At 44.3% G+C, this 20,966-nt stretch overlaps 1 protein-coding gene across 1 annotated transcript in view; it reads left to right on the forward strand.

Annotated features, from left to right (window-relative positions):
• The first annotated feature begins 925 nt into the window (after positions 1–925).
• Positions 926–20,966, forward strand: part of LOC126426557 (high affinity cGMP-specific 3',5'-cyclic phosphodiesterase 9A) — a 279,681-nt gene continuing 259,640 nt past the window's right edge. Inside the window, exons 1-2 of the mRNA XM_050088457.1 lie at positions 926–1,025; positions 19,675–19,824. Of these exons, the coding sequence (XP_049944414.1) occupies positions 926–1,025; positions 19,675–19,824 (250 nt within the window). The remainder of the gene's footprint in view (positions 1,026–19,674; positions 19,825–20,966) is intronic.

Genomic DNA, 20,966 nt, shown 5'->3' on the forward strand with positions numbered 1-20,966 from the left:
AACGTTTCTAAAACTGAAGACACTCGTCCCTGCTCTGCACTGCAGTCGAGATGTGGCAACGTCGTTCTCTGTTCATTGGCTGACTGTGATTTGTGACGTCAGATGCGCAGAACGAACCTAAACTCGGCGGCCAACATAAATGACGCGCACTTTAGGAGCAGATGCGGCAGGTGTTGATCGCTACAGGAAAGAAAGAGGACCTCGTGTTGCCGTTTTCAAACTAACGCGAGGACTTTGTCAGTTTTTAATTTTTGACTCTGCGCGTTTTTTAAGCGTGTGTTTATGTAGACAGCCAGATGATGGTAACTTGACCGCCATAACGCGTTGCTGAGAATTGTATTCCTAACATTAGTGGTCGTATACTGAAGTAATTATCACGATTATATTCACAACAGCTATCTGCGATCCTTTAGGTCGACCTTATCGTAACCAACAGGTTATTTTCCATTTTAGCATCTCGCCCTTTCTGTCCCCGCCCCTGTTCCTACGGGAGGAGGGCTATCTTACACGCACAATATTTTTACACAAATAATTATATAAATAATGAGTCATCTGTCTTACATAGCATACAAGTTTGGTTGAAATTTCTTGAGACGTTTCTGAGCTACACTACTGTGACAGCATTTTCAGTAACAGCTTGCACTGTACGTGTTTATCCTGCAAAATGATGGTCAGGTCCTGCAGAAAGTGTCACCACTTCTGTTTCTGTGCTGTTCATTTTTGGAACAAAAACTGTGACCTGCTTAGGCGCGAACTAGTGGTAAAGATGTGGTAGAGATGTAAGAGTAATATTGAAAAGTACTCACGTTTCTGTGCTTGATCTTCATCCAAGGGTGGAGGAGGAGGAGGGGGAAAAGAGAGAGAGAGAGAGAGAGAGAGAGAGAGAGAGAGGGGGTGCATGGAGGGAGGGAGGGGCGGAGACATCATGTGGCTTGTGGCTTACGTCAGTGTGACGCACGTGATGATGCGTGCGCAGAATCCAGACTGCGGGGCGTCGCAGCTAGCTATTCCTAGTAGCGTTCTGCGTAACGCCCGTAGCATTTCATGGCTAGAGATCTAAGGCGGCAGGCCCACGTGTTTCCCACCCATCATCGTGTCTAGCGCAACCATCGTAACCCATCACAGAATCCTGAAGCAATAACTATCTTTTTTCACGTACATACTCCGCGACCCTCCATGTGCTGTGTGGCGGAGGGTACTTTGTGCACCTCAGTCGCTTCCTCCCTTTGCGAGTTGAAAAAGAAAATGGCTCTGAGCACTATGGGACTTAACTTCTGAGGTCATCAGTCCCATAGAACTTAGAACTACTTAAACCTAACTAACCTAAGGACGTCTCACACACATCCATGCCCGAGGCAGGATTCGAACCGGTCAGCGGGATGAACGATTCCCGGTAAGCCTCCGTAAGGACTCGAAAGGCTCCAAGTTTATCTTGATATTGTTTCCGCGAGATGTATACCGTGTGTTCCAGAAATAAGTACAAACGTTTTGTGGGATGACAGGCTGGATATATGCGTAGGCTTCCGTGGCCAGTGTCGGTCGACATAAAAGTTTTCTGGGTAAGGTACAGCGTCATAATGTATAAAACTTCTGCTGCTGGAGAAAAAAACCAACGTGTCGCCCACGGTTGCAGCGGCCTTCTTCTTTGATATCAGTTTAAGTATATGAACATGGGGTCACTGACTCATACACTGGACCGTCAAAGAAACTAGTAAAGGCTTGCATGTTCAAATACAGATATATGTAAACAGGCAGAATGCGGAGCACCAGTCGGGAAAGCCTCTATATAACAAGTGTCTGGCGCACTTTTTAGATGTGTTACTGCCGCTACTATGGAATGTTATCAAGACTTAAGTGAGTTTGAACTTGGTGTTATAGTCGGCGCACGAGCGATGCGACACAACATCCCAGAGGTGGCCATGAAGTGGGGACTTTCCCGTACGACCATTTCACGGGTGTACCGTGTATATTAGGAATCCGGTATAACATCAAATCTCCGACGTCGCTGCTGCCAGAAAAAGATCCTGCAAGAACGGGACCAACGACGGCTGAAGAGAATCGTTCAACGTGACAGACAGAAGTCCAACCCTTCTGCAAATTGCTGCAGATTTCAATGCTGGGCCATCAACAAGTGTCAGCGTGCGAACCATTCAACGAAACAATATCGATATCGGCTTTCGAAGTCGAAGCCCACTCGTGTACCCTTGATGACTGCGCGACACAAAGCTTTACGCTTCGCCTGGCCCCGTCAACACCGACATTGGAAACATGTTGCCTAGCCGGACGAGTCTCGTTTCAAATTGTATTGAGCGGATGGACGTGTACGGGTTTGGAGACAACCTCGTCAATGCATGGACCCTGCATGTCAGCAGGGGACTGTTCAAAGTGGCGGAGGCTCTGTAATGGTGTCGGGCGCGTGCAGTTGGAGTCATATGGGACCCCTGATACGTCTCGATAGGATTCTGACAGGTGACACGTACGTAAGCATCCTTCCTAATCACCTGCATCCATTCATGTCCACTGTGCATTCAGACGGACTCTGGCAATTTCAGCAGGACAATGCGACACCCCACACGTCCAGAATTGCTACAGAGTGGCTCCAGGAACACTCTTTTGAGCTTAAACACTTCCGCTGGCCACCAAAGTCCACAGACATGAACATTATTGAGCGTATCTGGGATGCCTTGCACCGTGCTGTTCAGAAGAGATCTCCACCCCATCGTACTCTTCCGTATCTATGACAGCCCTGCAGGATTCGTGGTGTCAGTTCCCTCCAGCACTACTTCAGACTTTACTGGAGTCCATGCCACGTCGTGTTGCGGCACTTGCGCGTGCTCGCGGGGGCCCCACACGATATTAGGCGGTTTCTTTGACTGTTTACTGTATAATAATGGCCCGCATCTCGTGGTCGTGCGGTAGCGTTCTCGCTTCCCACGCCCGGGTTCCCGGGTTCGATTCCCGGTGGGGTCAGGGATTTTCTCTGCCTCGTGATGGCTGGGTGTTGTGTGATGTCCTTAGGTTAGTTAGGTTTAAGTAGTTCTAAGTTCTAGGGGACTGATGACCATAGATGTTAAGTCCCATGGTGCTCAGAACCATTTGTATAATGATGGGGCTGCTAAGTGTTATACCACCTACCGCACTCCCCTGACTTAAGCCCTCGTGAGTTCAACTCGATTTTTTTTAAATGATGGAAACACTTCACGGCATTCGCTTCACAGTTGGTACAAATTCGTCGGCCAATAGACCGCGCCGCTCGAACTGTCAACACAACTGGCACTGCTAAGAGTATCCTACGACTTCCACGTCGCTGGCAACGGGTTATACACAATTCTTGTGACTACTTTGAAGGTCAGTGAAACTTTGAAACACGTATCTACACTCCTGGAAATTGAAATAAGAACACCGTGAATTCATTGTCCCAGGAAGGGGAAACTTTATTGACACATTCCTGGGGTCAGATACATCACATGATCACACTGGCAGAACCACAGGCACATAGACACAGGCAACAGAGCATGCACAATGTCGGCACTAGTACAGTGTATATCCACCTTTCGCAGCAATGCAGGCTGCTATTCTCCCATGGAGACGATCGTAGAGATGCTGGATGTAGTCCTGTGGAACGGCTTGCCATGCCATTTCCACCTGGCGCCTCAGTTGGACCAGCGTTCGTGCTGGACGTGCAGACCGCGTGAGGCGACGCTTCATCCAGTCCCAAACATGCTCAATGGGGGACAGATCCGGAGATCTTGCTGGCCAGGGTAGTTGACTTACACCTTCTAGAGCACGTTGGGTGGCACGGGATACATGCGGACGTGCATTGTCCTGTTGGAACAGCAAGTTCCCTTGCCGGTCTAGGAATGGTAGAACGATGGGTTCGATGACGGTTTGGATGTACCGTGCACTATTCAGTGTCCCCTCGACGATCACCAGTGGTGTACGGCCAGTGTAGGAGATCGCTCCCCACACCATGATGCCGGGTGTTGGCCCTGTGTGCCTCGGTCGTATGCAGTCCTGATTGTGGCGCTCACCTGCACGGCGCCAAACACGCATACGACCATCATTGGCACCAAGGCAGAAGCGACTCTCATCGCTGAAGACGACACGTCTCCATTCGTCCCTCCATTCACGCCTGTCGCGACACCACTGGAGGCGGGCTGCACGATGTTGGGGCGTGAGAGGAAGACGGCCTAACGGTGTGCGGGACCGTAGCCCAGCTTCATGGAGACGGTTGCGAATGGTCCTCGCCGATACCCCAGGAGCAACAGTGTCCCTAATTTGCTGGGAAGTGGCGGTGCGGTCCCCTACGGCACTGCGTAGGATCCTACGGTCTTGGCGTGCATCCGTGCGTCGCTGCGGTCCGGTCCCAGGTCGACGGGCACGTGCACCTTCCGCCGACCACTGGCGACAACATCGATGTACTGTGGAGACCTCACGCCCCACGTGTTGAGCTATTCGGCGGTACGTCCACCCGGCCTCCCGCATGCCCACTATACGCCCTCGCTCAAAGTCCGTCAACTGCACATACGGTTCACGTCCACGCTGTCGCGGCATGCTACCAGTGTTAAAGACTGCGATGGAGCTCCGTATGCCACGGCAAACTGGCTGACACTGACGGCGGCGGTGCACAAATGCTGCGCAGCTAGCGCCATTCGACGGCCAACACCGCGGTTCCTGGTGTGTCCGCTGTGCCGCTGTGCCGTGCGTGTGATCATTGCTTGTACAGCCCTCTCGCAGTGTCCGGAGCAAGTATGGTGGGTCTGACACACCGGTGTCAATGTGTTCTTTTTTACATTTCCAGGAGTGTATTTTGTACGAGCTGTAAATAAATGGTTGCCACTATTAAAGTTCCAACCCTCGTAGATAAGGAACGACCGAGGCCCTGTAAACACTAGCTTGGGGAACGCTCGAATTCACTTCCGTTTTACTCGACGACTTTCCACCAATTACTACGAACTGTGACCTCCCTGACAGGAAATCATGAAAGCAGTCGCATAACTGAGACGATATTCCATAAGCACGCAATTGGATTACAAACCGCTTATGAGGTACGATATCAAAAGCCTTCTGGAAATCTTGAAGTACGCAGTCTATTTGAAATTCCTTGTCGATAGCACTCAACACTTTGTGTGAGCAAAGAGCTAGTTGTGTTTCACAAGAACGATGTTCTCTAAGTCCGTGTTGGCTATGCGCCAATTGACCCTTCTCTTGGAGATAATTCATAATGTACGAGCACAATATATGTTCCAAAATCCTGCTGCATATTGACGTTAATGATGTGACCCTGTAATTTAGTGGATTACGCCTATTGCCTTTCTTGAATATTGCTAAGACCTGTGCAACTTTCCAGTCTTTGGGTGCGGTGTTTTCGTCGAAAGAGCTGTTGTATTTCCCATTTATGCAGAATCAGGTCTAGTTGGGACATATTCCCCCTGTCTCCCACCATTCTTGTTCTATAACTGTTTGTTACAGTCCAGATTCCATCTTCTGAAACTATTCCTGATCCAGTCAATCCCTCTCCCTCTGGGTCTCCCTTTTGCCCCCAGACTTGGCTTCCATCATTTCGTTTGGTATTCTTCCATCTCCTATTCTTTTTATGTGTCCAAACCATTTTAACTTACTCTTTTCAATTCTATCATTCAACTTTCCTATACCAGTGTCGTTCCTAACATCTTCATTTCCTACTCTCTCTCCTCCTCTCTTTCTCTCTCTATATCTCTTTTTACTCCTTTTCCCTATTTCTTAATTATTTCATTTCACCGGCTTGGATTCTACTCTCCTCTATTCTTCTCATTGCCCAGGTCTCTGATGCATTTGTCAGTATAGGAGTAAAGTATGTCTTGTAAAACATTCCCTTACACTTTACTGGTACTGTCTTTCCCCAGACTAAGTTCTTCACACACGTAAAATGCATTGCCTTGTGATAATATTTTAAATTCTGCTCCACTCTTGCATTCTTCATTATCACCCTTCCTATAAGTTTAACGTTGTTCAAAAGCTCAATATCGTGTACTTTAACATTAATTTGTCCTGTCCCTTCTATGTATCCATGGTTACCAACATAGTGTTGCTTTTCTCCACTCTGCATTCCGTGCCATATATCTCGACTTTTTGTTTATAATACATCTAATTGTACATCCTCACTGTTGGTTCCCCACAAGACAATATCATCGCCAAATAGCGATAACTTCGTCTCTTTCCTCTATGGGCTCCTTTTCTCTCTTTCATGATTTCATCCATCAACGTTACAAATAGTAACGGTGACGAGACACTTCCTTGTCTCACCCTCGTAACGTTCGTAAACCTATGAGTTCGGGTCGGGACGCAGCTGAAACTTTTGTCATACAGGGTGATCAAAAAGTCAGTATAAATTGGAAAACAATAAATTACCCAATAATGTAGATAGAGAGGTAAAAATTGACACACATGCTTGGAATGACATGGGGTTTTATTAGAACAAAAAAAAAAAAAAAAAACAAAGTTCACAAAGTTTCCGACAGATGGCGCTGGACAGCAAAACTGCTACCGTGACGGGTGAGAGGTACGCCGATATGTTACAGAATCGCATCATCCCCAGCCTGGCTGATAAACACCTGCTGGAACGTACGATGTTTATGCAGGATGGCGCTCCACCCTATATTGCTAGACGCGTGATAGATCTCTTGCGCGCGTCGTTTGGTGATGATCGTGTCCTCAGCCGCCACTTTCGTCATGCTTGGCCTTCCAGGTCCCCAGACCACAGTCCGCGCGATTATTGGCTTTGGGGTTCCCTGAAGTCGCAAGTTTATCGTGATCGACCGACATATCTGGGGATGCCGAAAGACAACATCCGACGCCAATGCTTCACCATATTTCCGGACATGCTTTACAGTGCTGTTCACAACATTATTCCTCGACTACAGCTATTGTTGAGGAATGATGGTGGACATATTGAGCATTTCCTGTAAAGAACATCGTCTTTGCTTTGTCTTACTTTGCTATGCTAATTGTTGCTATTCTGATCAGGTGAAGCGCCATCTGTCGGGCATTTCTTGAACGTTTGTATTTTTTTTTTTTTTTTTTTTGTTCTAATAAAACCTCATGTCATTCCAAGCATGTGTGTTAATTTGTACCTCTCTATCTACATTATTCCGTGATTTAATCAGTTTTCAAATTTATACTGACTTTTTGATCACTCGGTGCATTGCTTGAAGTATTTCAAATCCTCCTTTTCCAGCGCCCTTCCTCTCCAAGGTTTCTTATCCCTTTTGCCGAGGATCATTGTAATATGCCTTCTCTAAGTCCAGAAAAATCATCTAGAGATCTTTCCCCTTCTCCACATGTCACTACAATTCCATCAACTGTCTCGTACTTAAGTTTGGGTCCAGTGTTGATCCGTACGTCGAAAGCCATACTGCCCCTCCTGACCTATTTTTCCGTTCAGTCTTCATTCCAGTATCCTCCCCATTATTTCTGCTACTTGCGATATGAGTGTGATCATCCGCGGAGGCCCGAAGTGCGACGCATCGTCGAGTTTCATTGCAATCTGTTGCTATAGCCACACCGCAAAGGATACGGCGGACGTCTGAAGGAGAAAACGGGTGTGTCCTAGATGTCTCTCGTGCGTGCTGGAGATAGCCAGTTCGAATCCCGGTGGCGCGGGAAAATGTCATCGCCGCCATTAGAGGGACAAGGTCGCAGCAGTTCCTGATGGCAGGCCTGTGAAGCGGAGTCCTGTTATGATCCGTCCACTTCTCGCCGGCCCACGCTTTTAACGCCGTCATCGGGACTCCAATTTCACGATACGTTGCGCCGCGTTCACCGAGACTGGCCATCCGGTATCTCCGGCTGTGCAGCGAGATGAACTGTGGGGAGCTTTTAGAGGTGACCGGCGTAACGTCGACCTCAAAGGGCAACACTATATGGTCCGTAAAGGGAACTATGAGGGTGGAAGAGCTAGAACGAAGTGCTCGAATTGAAAGGGTGTAACAACGGATGTAGTCTTTCGCCCCTACTATTCAATCTGCACATCGAAGAAGCGATGATGGAATAAAAGAAAGCTTGAAGAGCGGAATTAAAATTCAAGGTTAAAGGATATGAATGATAAGATTCGTCGTGATATTGCAGTTGCAGTTGCGGTCTTCAGTCCTGAGACTGGTTTGATGCAGCTCTCCATGCTACTCTATCCTGTTCAAGCTTCTTCATCTCCCAGTACCTACTGCAACCTACATCCTTCTGAATCTGCTTAGTGTATTCATCTCTTGGTCTCCCTCTACGATTTTTACCCTCCACGCTGCCCTCCAACGCTAAATTTGTGATTCCTTGATGCCTCAGAACTTGTCCTACCAACCGGTCCCTTCTTCTTGTCAAGTTGTGCCACAAATTCCTCTTCGCCCCAATTCTATTCAATTCCTCCTCAGTAGTTATGTGATCTACCCATCTTATCTTCAGCATTCTTCTGTAGCACCACATTTAGAAAGCATCTATTCTCTTCTTGTCTAAACTATTTATCATACCTGTTTCACTGCCATACATAGCTACACTCCATACGAATACTTTCAGAAATGACTTCCTGACACTTAAATCGATACTCGATGTTAACAAATTTCTCTTCTTGAGAAACGCTTTCCTTGCCATTGCCAGTCTACATTTTATATCCTCTCTACTTCGACCATCATCAGTTATTTTGCTCCCCAAATAGTCCTTTACTACTTTAAGTGTCTCATTTCCTAATCTAATTCCCTCAGCATCACCCGACTTAATTCAGCTACATTCCATTATCCTCGTTTTGCTTTTGTTGATGTTCATCTTATACCCTCCTTTCAAGACACTGTCCATTCCGTTCAACTGCTGTTCCAAGTCCTTTGCTGTCTCTGACAGAATTACAATGTCATCGGCGAACCTCAGTTTCTATTTCTTCTCCATGGATTTTAATACCTACTCCGAATTTTTCTTTTGTTTCCTTTACTGCTTGCTCAATATACAGATTGAATAACATCGGGGAGAGGCTACAACCCTGTCTCACTCCCTTTCCAACCACTACTTCCCTTTCATGGCCCTCCATAACTGCCATCTGGTTTCTGTACTAGTTGTAAATAGCCTTTCGCTCTCTGTATTTTACCCCTGCCACGTTTAGAATTTGAAAGAGAATATTCCAGTCAACATTGTCAGAAGCTTTCTCTAAGTCTACAAATGCTAGAAACATAGGTTTGCCTTTCCCTAATCTATTTTCTAAGATGTCGTAGGGTCAGTATTGCCTCACGTGTCCAACATTTCTACAGAATCCAAACTGATCTTGCTATCCTCAGCAAACGTCAAGAAAAATTACAGGATGTGATGAATGGAATGAACAGCTTAATGAGTACAGAATATGGACATAGAGGAAATCGAAAGAAGGCGAAAGTAATGAGAAGTAGTAGAAATGAGAACAGCGAGACACTTAACATAAGGATTGATGGTCATGAAGTAGATGAAGTTAAGGAATTCTGCTGCGTGGACAGTAAAATAACGAATGACGGACGGAGCAAGGAGGGCATCAAAATCAGTCTAGCACTGGCAAAAAGGCAATTTGTGGCCAAGAGAAGTCTACTAATATCAAACATAGGCTTTTATTTGAGGAAGAAATTTCTGAGAATGTACGTGTGGAGCAGAGCGCTGTATGGTAGTGAAACATGGACTGTGGGAAAACTGGAACAGAAGAGAATCGAAGCACTTGAGATGTGGTGCTACAGACGAATGTTGAAAATTAGGTGGACTGATAAGGTAAGGAATGAGGAGGTTCTGCGTAGAATCGGAGAGGAAAGGAATATATGGGAAACACCGACAAGAAGAAGCGACCGGATGGTACGACATTTGTTAAGACATCAGGGAATAACTTCCATTGTACTAGAGGGAGCTGTAGAGGGTGAATACTGTAGAGATTGGAACACATTCAGCAAATAGCTTAGGTTGCAGGTGCTACTCTGAGATGAAGAGGTTGGCACAGGAGAGGAATTTGTGGCGGGCCGCATTAAACGAGTTAGAAGACTGATGACAGAGAGAGAGAGAGAGAGAGAGAGAGAGAGAGAGAGAGAGAGAGAGAGAGATACATCATAACATGAATGTTTTGAGGTGAGGGACTAAAGCTCGCTGGCCGAACGGTTCTAGGCGCTACAGTCTGGAATCGCGCGAACGCTACGGTCGCAGGCTCGAATCCTGCCTCGGGCATGGATGTGTGTGATGTCCTTAAGTTAGTTAGGTTTAAGTAGCTCCAAGTTCTAGGGGACTGATGACCTCAGAAGTTATGTCCCATAGTGCTCAGAGCCATTTGAACCACTAAAGCTCGCAGACGAATATACGGGGACACGTATTCATATTTTCATTTATTTTTTTTTTTTTTTACGTTTGTTTGCACAAGTAACGTTATTAGTTTGTAGAGTTCCACGGCCAGTATGAATTCGAACAAAACTGTTTCGTTTGTTTTGCTGCGTCATTGTATGAAGGCGTTTAAGGCATAATGGTTGAAGTCAGATTCTGAGGAAAGTGAGTTACTTTCTATGTTATTTAGTAGAAACTGCGATGTTTTAGATGGGATACGGATGTCTGTCTCTATATGCACAACAGCATCAGAGATAGCACCACACGTTGTACGGTGAAATGGTTTGTATAACGCATGTTATGGCAAAGTGAAGTAAGTCTGACTTGCACCACAATGCCATGAATAAAAGATAGGAAGTGCAACATGAATTACAGTGAAGGAGAGCCGAATCCGCACGAAATTTGATGAAAGTGCATAAGCAATGATCAAATTACAGCTTCCAAGGTATTTATGCTTTTACATCTGCTACGGAAAATCCCTGTCATTTCCAAAGTTAACATGTTAATTAGCATACTACAAACACAATTTATATTCCCTGTCACGACCTCATAGCTGACTCTGCTTTCATGTACGTATGGGACGAAACTATAGTTTCGAGAGAATGGCAGGAAATTTCATAACGCGTAGCATACACACAAAATAAGTTTCTAGTCTAAGGCACCTGATAGTAATGTACAGCGACGCTTGCACTGGACAAAGCAGAAACTTTAAAATGGAAGTTTCCTGTTTGAAACTTGTGCCACATCCACTACTTCAAGTACGCGTCTTTTATCATATTTTCGTGACAGGCGGACAATCGTATATGCCAAACGACGCTGATTTTGGCTCTGTGGAACTCCAGGCAAGAGGAAGAACTACCTACACACTGTAAGACTTGTGTAAAATCGTTGCCTAATAACGAAGAAACAAGCCATGTACAACAGTACAGACGGAGCAACAAGAATTTGTATCGACGGTATCTTTGGAGAAAGGGGTAGTTAACCGCAAAAGTAATGAATTGAACTGTCCAGTAGCTTGGCTACAAATTCAGTGTTTGCAGTGGAGGAAATATGAAACTACCAAGGTACTTTACAGGAAAACTGTGAATGTTAATATGGAGTTTCTCACCCTCGACTTACAAAAAGGAAAGAAGGGACGTCAAGTCCAACTCAGCAGTATAACATGGGAACCACTGCGTGATTAAATACGACCAGTGAGTAATTTGAAGGGGAAGGACAAATGATTTAAATGGCTCTAAGCACTATGGGACTTAACATCTGAGGTCATCACTTCCCTAGGCTTAGAACTAAAACCTAACTATCCTAAGAACATCACACACATCCATGCCCGAAGCAGGATTCGAACCTGCGACCGTAGCAGCCGAGTGGTTGCGGACTGAATCGCCTAGAACCGCTCGTCCACAACGGCCGGCTATGGGACCCCTGATACGTCTAGATACGACTGACGGGTGACACGTACGTAAGCATCCTGCCTGATCGCCTGCATCCTTTTGGGCAATTCCAGCAGGATAATGCGACACCCAACACGTCCATAATTGCTACAGAGTGGCTCCAGGGAAACTATTCTGAGTTTAAACACTTCCGCTGGCCACTAAACTTCCCAGACATGAACAGTATTGAGCGTGTCTGGGATGCCTTGCAACGTGCTGTTCATAAGAGATTCCCACCCCCTGATACTCTTGAGGATTTATGGTCAGGCCTGCAGGATTCGTGGTGTCAGTTCCCTCCAACACTACTTCAGACATTAGTCGAGTCCGTGCCACGTCGTGTTTCGGCACTTCTGCATGCTTGCTGGTGCCCTACACGATACAGTTTCTTTGGCTCTTCAGTGTAGATACTGTCTGGGAAGTGTGTTGCGACTAGAGTTAGTGGTAAAGAAGTACTAACTAAATTAATACCGGATGCCTGATGTTGAAGTTGTACTGCGCTCCGTTTTAAGCAAAAGTTTTTCGTCCACCTCAAGGTTTAAGACGTCATATCTTCTGAACTGTTGAAAGGTGGCTACACTGAGCCACAGCGCCAGAGATTGCGCCAAAGAGTGTTATTCAGCCGCCTCCACTGGCAGTGCTTGCTGAGATGTCGTAGTGGAGAGTTCTTGTCGAGATGTGGCAGTAGTCAGTGCTTGTTGAGAAGTAGTAGGAGTCAGTCGTTGTTGAGATGTCGTCGTAGTGAGTGCTTGTGCAGATCTTGCTGAGAGGATATTGATAGCTGTGCTATTTGTGGCCATGTTGTATGCAGTTGTTTGATGGGCTAGACAGCAGATGTTGTTCGAATGGAGATATTGTAATGATCAGAGTGCTTTTCGTCAATATATATGAAGGTAAAAAAAATTCCTTTTTTTTTTTCATTATGTCTTAAACAATGCCTCGTCACAGGTTCAGTCAACAAAGCATCTGGCTCGTGTTCTTGTATTAGAGTGTAATTCTGCTTTTCTTGCGCAATTATAGTATTTCTATTTTTTTAATTACTTCAGTCTTATTGAAGAAGAACCATGCCAGATGTGTACGTTGAATCACACTTGCACACACAGAACAGTTACACTTGTGCTTTGGTTTCGTACGTTTTATAGTTGCTGGGGACTTAATTAATTAATTGTGTTAACGGAAATTTTCTTTCATTCTTTGTTGTTATTCTATGCAGTCAGATTGCGTACTAAAACTAGTCAGGGCCAACCGTTTATGAGACCTCGTAGCCAAACAGACAGCGACAAAAAAAAATTAAAAGTATCTGCATTTCATATCTATATAATTAAGCCCCCACGCACGTGGCGACCCTGCCAGGATCGTCCCTTGGAATTCTTCTGATTGTAAAAATAGCAGACAGTAGTATTGTTGTAGTAATTTGTAGTTTAGTAATTGTAGTCTATATTGCATGTGTAGATTTGATAATTGTTATTCTTCTAATGGTATTTTTTTTGCAGAATTTAATTTTTGATGTCTTGTATACGCATTTGACAATTTTGTGTAATTATGAAGATTTCAATCGTTTGTTAATCGTGTTTGTCGGGAAGCATTTCGTGTGAATGGTATTGTTGGAGATAAAGTCTCATTGTGTGTAATTTTCGTATAGTGACGAGTTTTGTATGTTTTGTAAATGATTACGTGGTCGATGAAAAAGGCAAAAATGATGGATAGTGAGAATGACGAAATTGTTAACATGGCGAACTCGCCAACACAGGAGAACAGTGTGATGAATAATGAAGTTGAAAACAATTTAAAAAGTCGGGAAAATAGTCCGGAACCAATTCAAAACTTTTCACAATTAGAAAATTTTCAGAATTCGAGATTAACGACAGAAGATTCTGGAATAGTATCGAACACAGATAGCTTTACAGCTATGACGAAGGAAGCTGGTTTTGTGGGAAATGTTAGGGGCGAAAGGAATTTTGAACTAGTTCATATGGAGCAGTTGATGGGTGCAATATTAAATTTGGGATCTCGATTAGACACACTGGGATCACAGTTACGATCTGAAATTGAAACAGAGATGGGAACAATTAAAACAGAGATAGGAACAATTAAAACAGAGATGGGAACTTTGGGATCTGAATTAAAAAATGATATGGGAACAATGGAAACACAGTTTAGATCTGAATTAAAAACACAGATGGGGACAATGGAAACACGGTTAGGATCTGAATTAAAAACAGTGGCAACACGTTTAGAAACAGACATGGAAACAATGGAAACACGGTTAGACTCACTGGGATCACAAATAGGAACAATTAAAACAGAGACAGGAACAATTAAAATTGATATGGGAACAATGGAAACACGGTTAGACTCACTGGGATCACAGTTGGGATCACAAATAGGAACAACTAAAACAGAGATGGAAACAATGGAAACACGGTAAGATTCACGAATAGGGACATGTTTCAAAAACATGGAAGATGAATTAAAGAAAGAAATTAGAGAAGAAGTACAACCGATTTTGAATTCTCACAATAATAAATTGCAGTAGAGATTAGACAAAGGGAACAAGATAGAGAACAGGAAGAAAGAGATCGCATTATAGTACAAAAATTTTCAGAGTTAAATTTACAACGTGCACACAATAAGGAAGAAATATTTGAGAGAGTCGAGGAATCCATACCAAATGACAGATTAAATAACCTAACACAACAGTATGAACAGTTAACTACTAAATGTGTCAATACTGAAACCCGAGTGGCGACACTTACGGAAGACGTAAATAAACAGAAAGAAAAAATAGGTGACTTATCGGAAGGAGTTGACGAGATTTCAGATAAATTGACAAGTCTTAGTTTAAATGGAGATAGGGATTCAGATGATACAGCTCCATTACCATTTGCAGAAACCGAAGAGTACCAGAACATAAATAAGCATGTTGAAAATCAGGGAAAATTTAATGAACGCGTTAAAAGGGAATTTGAAGCATTACAAAAGCAAGTCAAACAAATTGAAGGCGAAATCGTAGGAAAAGACAGCAAAAGAAATTTGGAATCACAGATAGCAGAGGGGTTTGAAGAAAGTAATTTGTTTAATTTACGGGATGCAACAAGAGAGCGTCAGGCGCGCGAACTTGACAATAATCGACATCGGACTGGGACAGACGCGGTAGGTCTTTGTCGCCACGGGGAGAAAACTTTGACTATAAATATTTTTTGACCGTTCGCAAATTTAAGATCTTTCGCAATTCTAAGAATGACATACATCCATGTTCATGGTTAGATCAATTTACGTACGCACTTCCACCAAATTGGCCACTAAGTCACAAACTGGAATTTATGTGCGGCTATTAATGTCCTCAGGGGATTCACTACACTAAGTGAATATGTGCCGTAGCGTGCATAGGGCCCCGAGCTGTAGTGGTGCTATTTCCCTTTTAGTTTTCTGCACCGCTGCCTACTCTTTTACTATTCTTTGCATCTGTCAAGACAACTCTTCGACTATCAATCTATCTAGAGAATCGTTAAAGAGTAACCGGATATGACTATTTTACCCAAAAGTGATTTCGAAAATTACTGTTTGGACTTACTGTATCTTCAGCAGCATTCATTCGTAGCTTAAACGAAATTTTACCTGTTTATCTTCGTGACAATATTACTTCATGTGTTGACGATATTCTTATTGCTAAACGTTCTTGGAGTGAGCACAACAAAATTTTGGATTCATTATTGCGTATTTTTGCAAGAGTTGGCATTACAGTGAACTTGAAAAAATCAGAATTTGGTCGTTCTCAGGTGAAATTTCTCGGTCACATTATTTCTACAGAAGGTATTCTTCCTGATCCAGAGAAACTAGACGCTATTCGTAATTATGCTGTTCCTACCACAAAACGTGATGTTCGTAGTTTCCTTGGTGTCTGTAATTTTCTTAGAAGCTTTGTTAGATTGGACGATTTGGCCACACCTCGTTTATGTGAACTATCTGGAAAGAATTCTAATTGGTGTTGGGATGAGGAAGCTCAATCAGAATTTGAACAACTTCGTGATACTTTAGTTGCTGCTCCACTTCTTTCACACCCGGATTTATCTAAAGACTTTTGTTTGGCGACGGACTCATCATACAAAGGCCTAGGGGCACACTTATTTCAAGAGATAGAAGAAGACGGCGTTGTAGTACAGAAAACTACATCTACATCCACATCTACATTTATACTCCGCAAGCCACCCAACGGTGTGTGGCGGAGGGCACTTTACGTGCCACTGTCATTACCTCCCTTTCCTGTTCCAGTCGCGTATGGTTCGCGGGAAGAACGACTGTCTAAAAGCCTCCGTGCGCGCTCTAATCTCTCTAATTTTACATTCGTGATCTCCTCGGGAGGTATAAGTAGGGGGAAGCAATATATTCGATACCTCATCCAGAAACGCACCCTCTCGAAACCTGGCGAGTAAGCTACACCGCAATGCAGAGCGCCTCTCTTGCAGAGTCTGCCACTTGAGTTTATTAAACATCTCCGTAACGCTATCACGGTTACCAAATAACCCTATGACGAAACGCGCCGCTCTTCTTTGGATCTTCTCTATCTCCTCCGTCAACCCACAATAGGTCGAACGAGTGTTTTGAAAGCCACCTCCTTTGTTGAAGGACTACATTTTCTAAGGACTCTCCCAATGAATCTCAACCTGGTACCCGCCTTACCAACAATTAATTTTATATGATCATTCCACTTCAAATCGTTCCGCACGCATACTCCCTGATATTTTACAAAAGTAACTGCTACCAGTGTTTGTTCCGCTATCATATAATCGTAGAATAAAGGATCCTTCTTTCTATGTATTCGCAATACGTTACATTTGTCTATGTTAAGGGACAGTTGCCACTCCCTGCACCAACTGCCTATCCGCTGCAGATCTTCCTGCATTTCGCTACAATTTTCTAATGCTGCAACTTCTCTGTATACTACAGCATCATCCGCGAAAAGCCGCATGGAACTTCCGACACTATCTACTAGGTCATTTATATATATTGTGAAAAGAAATGGTCCCATAACACTCCCCTGTGGCACGCCAGAGGTTACTTTAACGTCTGTAGACGTCTCTCCATTGATAACAACATGCTGTGTTCTGTTTGCTAAAAACTCTTCAATCCAGCCACACAGCTGGTCTCATATTCCGTAGGCTCTTACTTTGTTTATCAGGCGACAGTGCGGAACTGTATCGAACGCCTTCCGGAAGTCAAGGAAAATAGCATCTACCTGGGAGCCTGTATCTAATATTTTCTGGGTCTCATGAACAAATAAAGCGAGTTGGGTCTCACACGATCGCTGTTTCCGGAATCCATGTTGGTTCCTACAGAGTTGAGTCTGGGTTTCCAGAAATGACATGATACGCGAGCAAAAAACATATTCTAAAATTCTACAACAGATCGATATCGGAGACATAGGCCTATAGTTTGCGCATCTGCTCGTCGACCCTTGAAGACTGGGACTACCTGTGCTCATTTCCAATCATTTGGAACCCTCCGTTCCTCTAGAGACTTGCGGTACACGGCTGTTAGAAGGGGGGCAAGTTCTTTCGCGTACTCTGTGTAGAATCGAATTGGTATCCCGTCAGGCCCAGTGGACTTTCCTCTGTTGAGTGATTCCAGTTCTTTTTCTACTCCTTGGACACTTATTTCGATGTCAGCCATTTTTTCGTTTGTGCGAGGATTTAGAGAAGGAACTGCAGTGCGGTCTTCCTCTGTGAAACAGCTTTGGAAAAAGATGTTTATTTCAGCTTTACGCGTGTCATCCTCTGTTTCAATGCCATCATCATCCCGGAGTGTCTGGATATGCTGTTTCGAGCCACTTACTGATTTAACGTAAGACCAGAACTTCCTAGGATTTTCTGTCAAGTCAGTACATAGAATTTTACTTTCGAATTCACTGAACGCTTCACGCATAGTCCTCCTTACGCTAACTTTGATATCGTTTAGCTTCTGTTTGTCTGAGAGGTTTTGGCTGCGTTTAAACTTGGAGTGAAGCTCTCTTTGCTTTCGCAGTAGTTTCCTAACTTTGTTGTTGAACCACGGTGGGTTCTTGCCGTCCCTCACAGTTTTACTCGGCACGTCCCTGTCTAAAACGCATTTTACGATTGCCTTGAACTTTTTCCATAAACACTCAACATTGTCAGTGTCGGAACAGAAATTTTCGTTTTGATCTGTTAGGTAGTCTAAAATCTGCCTTCTATTACTCTTGCTAAACAGATAAATCTTCCTCCCTTTTTTTATATTCCTATTAACTTCCATATTCAGGGTTGCTGCAACGACCTTATGATCACTGATTCCCTGTTCTACACTTACAGAGTCGAAAAGTTCGGGTCTGTTTGTTATCAGTAGGTCCAAGATGTTATCTCCCCGAGTCGGTTCTCTGTTTAATTGCTCGAGGTCATTTTCGGATAGTGCGCTCAGTATAATGTCACTCGATGCTCTGTCCCTACCACCCGTCCTAAACATCTGAGTGTCCCAATCTATATCTGGTAAATTGAAATCTCCACCTAAAACTATAACATGCTGAGAAAATTTATGTGAAATGTATTCAAAATTTTCTCTCAGTTGTTCTGCCACTAATGCTGCTGAGTCGGGAGGTCGGTAAAAGGAGCCAATTATTAACCTAGCTCAGTTGTTGAGTGTAACCTCCACCCATAATAATTCACAGGAACTATCCACTTCTACTTCACTACAGGATAAACTACTATTAACAGCGACAAACACGCCACCACCTGTTGCATGCAATCTATCCTTTCTAAACACCGTCTGTGCCTTTGTAAAAATTTCGGCAGAATTTATCTCTGGCTTCAGCCAGCTTTCTGTACCTATAACGATTTCAGCTTCGGTGTTTTTTATCAGCGCTTGAAGTTCCGGCACTTTACCAATGCAGCTTCGACAGTTTACAATTACAATACCGATTGCTGCTCAGTCCCTGCATGTCCTGACTTTGCCCCGCACCCTTTGAGGCTGTTGCCCTTTCTGTACTTGCCCGAGGCCACCTAACCTAAAAACCGCCCAGTCCACGCCACACAACCCCTGCTACCCGTGTAGCCGCTTGCTGCGTGTAGTGGACTCCTGACCTATCCAGTGGAACCCGAAACCCCACCACCCTATGGCGCATCGTCCCCTATGCTCCCAGAGTATGGGACCTCTTTATATTTTCTCCTGACAAATGTGAGCCTGAGATATATATATGGCTTACATTTGTTAGGAGAACTGAAAAATAATGTACACTATGTCTTTTTGCACTTAACTTACTTGCATAAGAAAAGAGATGTAGCAGTGCAAACAGGACTTGCGCTCTGAAGGTTCCGTACAAACTTAATTATATATATATACATGTGAGTCTGACATTTCCGATCCACTGTTGAAATATAGACTCTGGAAGGAGAGAAAAACAGATTAATTTGGTGCTGCATTATGTATAAATTTAAATACGAGTGTTTCTATCTGATTTATAACTGTAGTGACATTATGTAACCCGAGCGCTTCGCTATTTGCCCGAGCGCCGGGCGTAACACAATCTGCACAGAGCGGATTACGCCGCGCAGCTATTAACTTCTCGGCGCATCGCGTTGCTCCGCCTCGCCAGAGATAATAGCTGCCCGCGCGTGAACATAAGAGTCGACGCGCCTAGCCAGAGGTAACAGCTGTCCGCCGAGGCGCCGCGCGTCATCAGAGATAATAGCTGCTACGCGGTGAGCGAGCGCAGAGCGCTTCAGAGATAATAGCTGCTACGCGGTGATCGAGCGCAGAGCGCTTCAGAGGTAATAGCTGTGCGCGCGGCGGCGGAGCGCGCCAGAGATAATAGCTATGTGCGCAGCGCGTCGCGGCGCGAAGCCTCTGGAGCAGAGCGCAGGGCTGCCAACCTGATCGGCGCGACCGTTTTTCGTGGTGTTGGCAGAGCTGTTCCGGTCCGCGGCGGAGGCGGGCCCGCTGGACATCGTGAAGCTGTACGGCTGCGACGGCCGCCTGCTTAACATCTCGCCTGCGCTGAAGGACAACGCGCCCGACCGCCCCTACCGCCTCGAGGTCGTCGCCGCGCACTGCAACGGTGAGTACCTGACGACGGCACGTACATCTGACGTCGAAACGTCGCGACAGGAATAAATATCCACAGTGTTAGTTCTACTACTGACGACACAGAGCTGCGTTGTGCTGTGTCCATGTGTCGCCAATGGACAACTGCAATGATTTACCTGACGACGGCGTACACATATGACGCCGAAACGTCGCGATAGAAATAAATATCCACGCTGTTACTGCTACTACTGAAGACACACAGCTGTGTGTTCATGTGTCGGCGATGGACAACTGCAGCAAAGCGAAACGTGATGGTGCACCAGTCTGTCTTTTAAACGTCGCAGTAAATTTTAGTTTTCTAAGGATTGTTATTACAACCAAACACGAGAATTTGCACTTTTTTCAGGGTATAACTAAAATACCTTACAGAGATTGAGGACAGGTTCTTTACATCAAAACAAACAAAGAAAGATCTAGTAAACATGGCTTCTAAAATGCATACTGTAATTCTAGAAAGCGTTTTACTAATGCATTGTTATGAAATGATATTCGTCATATAGTTTAACACTATTTACAGTTGCGAGCTTTTATACACGAATGCCAACAGTTTATGCCCACGTAGTTATAAGAGAGATAAAATTACAACACTGTTACATAAATTCCTAGTGTAATATTATCTGTCTAACACTAAGGAGAATTTCCTAAGGAATGGCTAGCAATGATCTAAACGGGGCGTTGCCTCTTCACATAACAGCAGTTTTTCAGTCAAGAATGTGATATTCTCTTATTTACAGGGAAATTATGGTCCTGTTTATATGTGTTGCCAATGTAATGTTGCTTCTTCTTAAGACTAAAGAGAACATTTAATACTTTTGACCGAAGGTAGGAGTGTTAGCTGCATCAGTGCTGGAACACTTTCGGTAATCTGCAATCTGGTGCACCTAAAATTTGCTGAAATTCAGGAAAATCTCAATAGTAATACTTGCATAATAACTCGTCGTGGGTAATGACGTAGTTTTTCTCTGAATAAGCTAGCCACTGCGGTCGTATTCGAATCCAGGTAGTAATGGCTGCCAACAACGAAAATTTCCATCTGAAATTAATTCTGCAAGTTGCCAGAGAGAAAATCACATATCACTTTAACAAAAGTAAGTTATATTTTATAGATAATAA

The sequence above is a fragment of the Schistocerca serialis genome, chromosome 11 (genome assembly GCF_023864345.2).
Source record: "Schistocerca serialis cubense isolate TAMUIC-IGC-003099 chromosome 11, iqSchSeri2.2, whole genome shotgun sequence".
NCBI classification, from domain to species: domain Eukaryota; kingdom Metazoa; phylum Arthropoda; class Insecta; order Orthoptera; family Acrididae; genus Schistocerca; species Schistocerca serialis.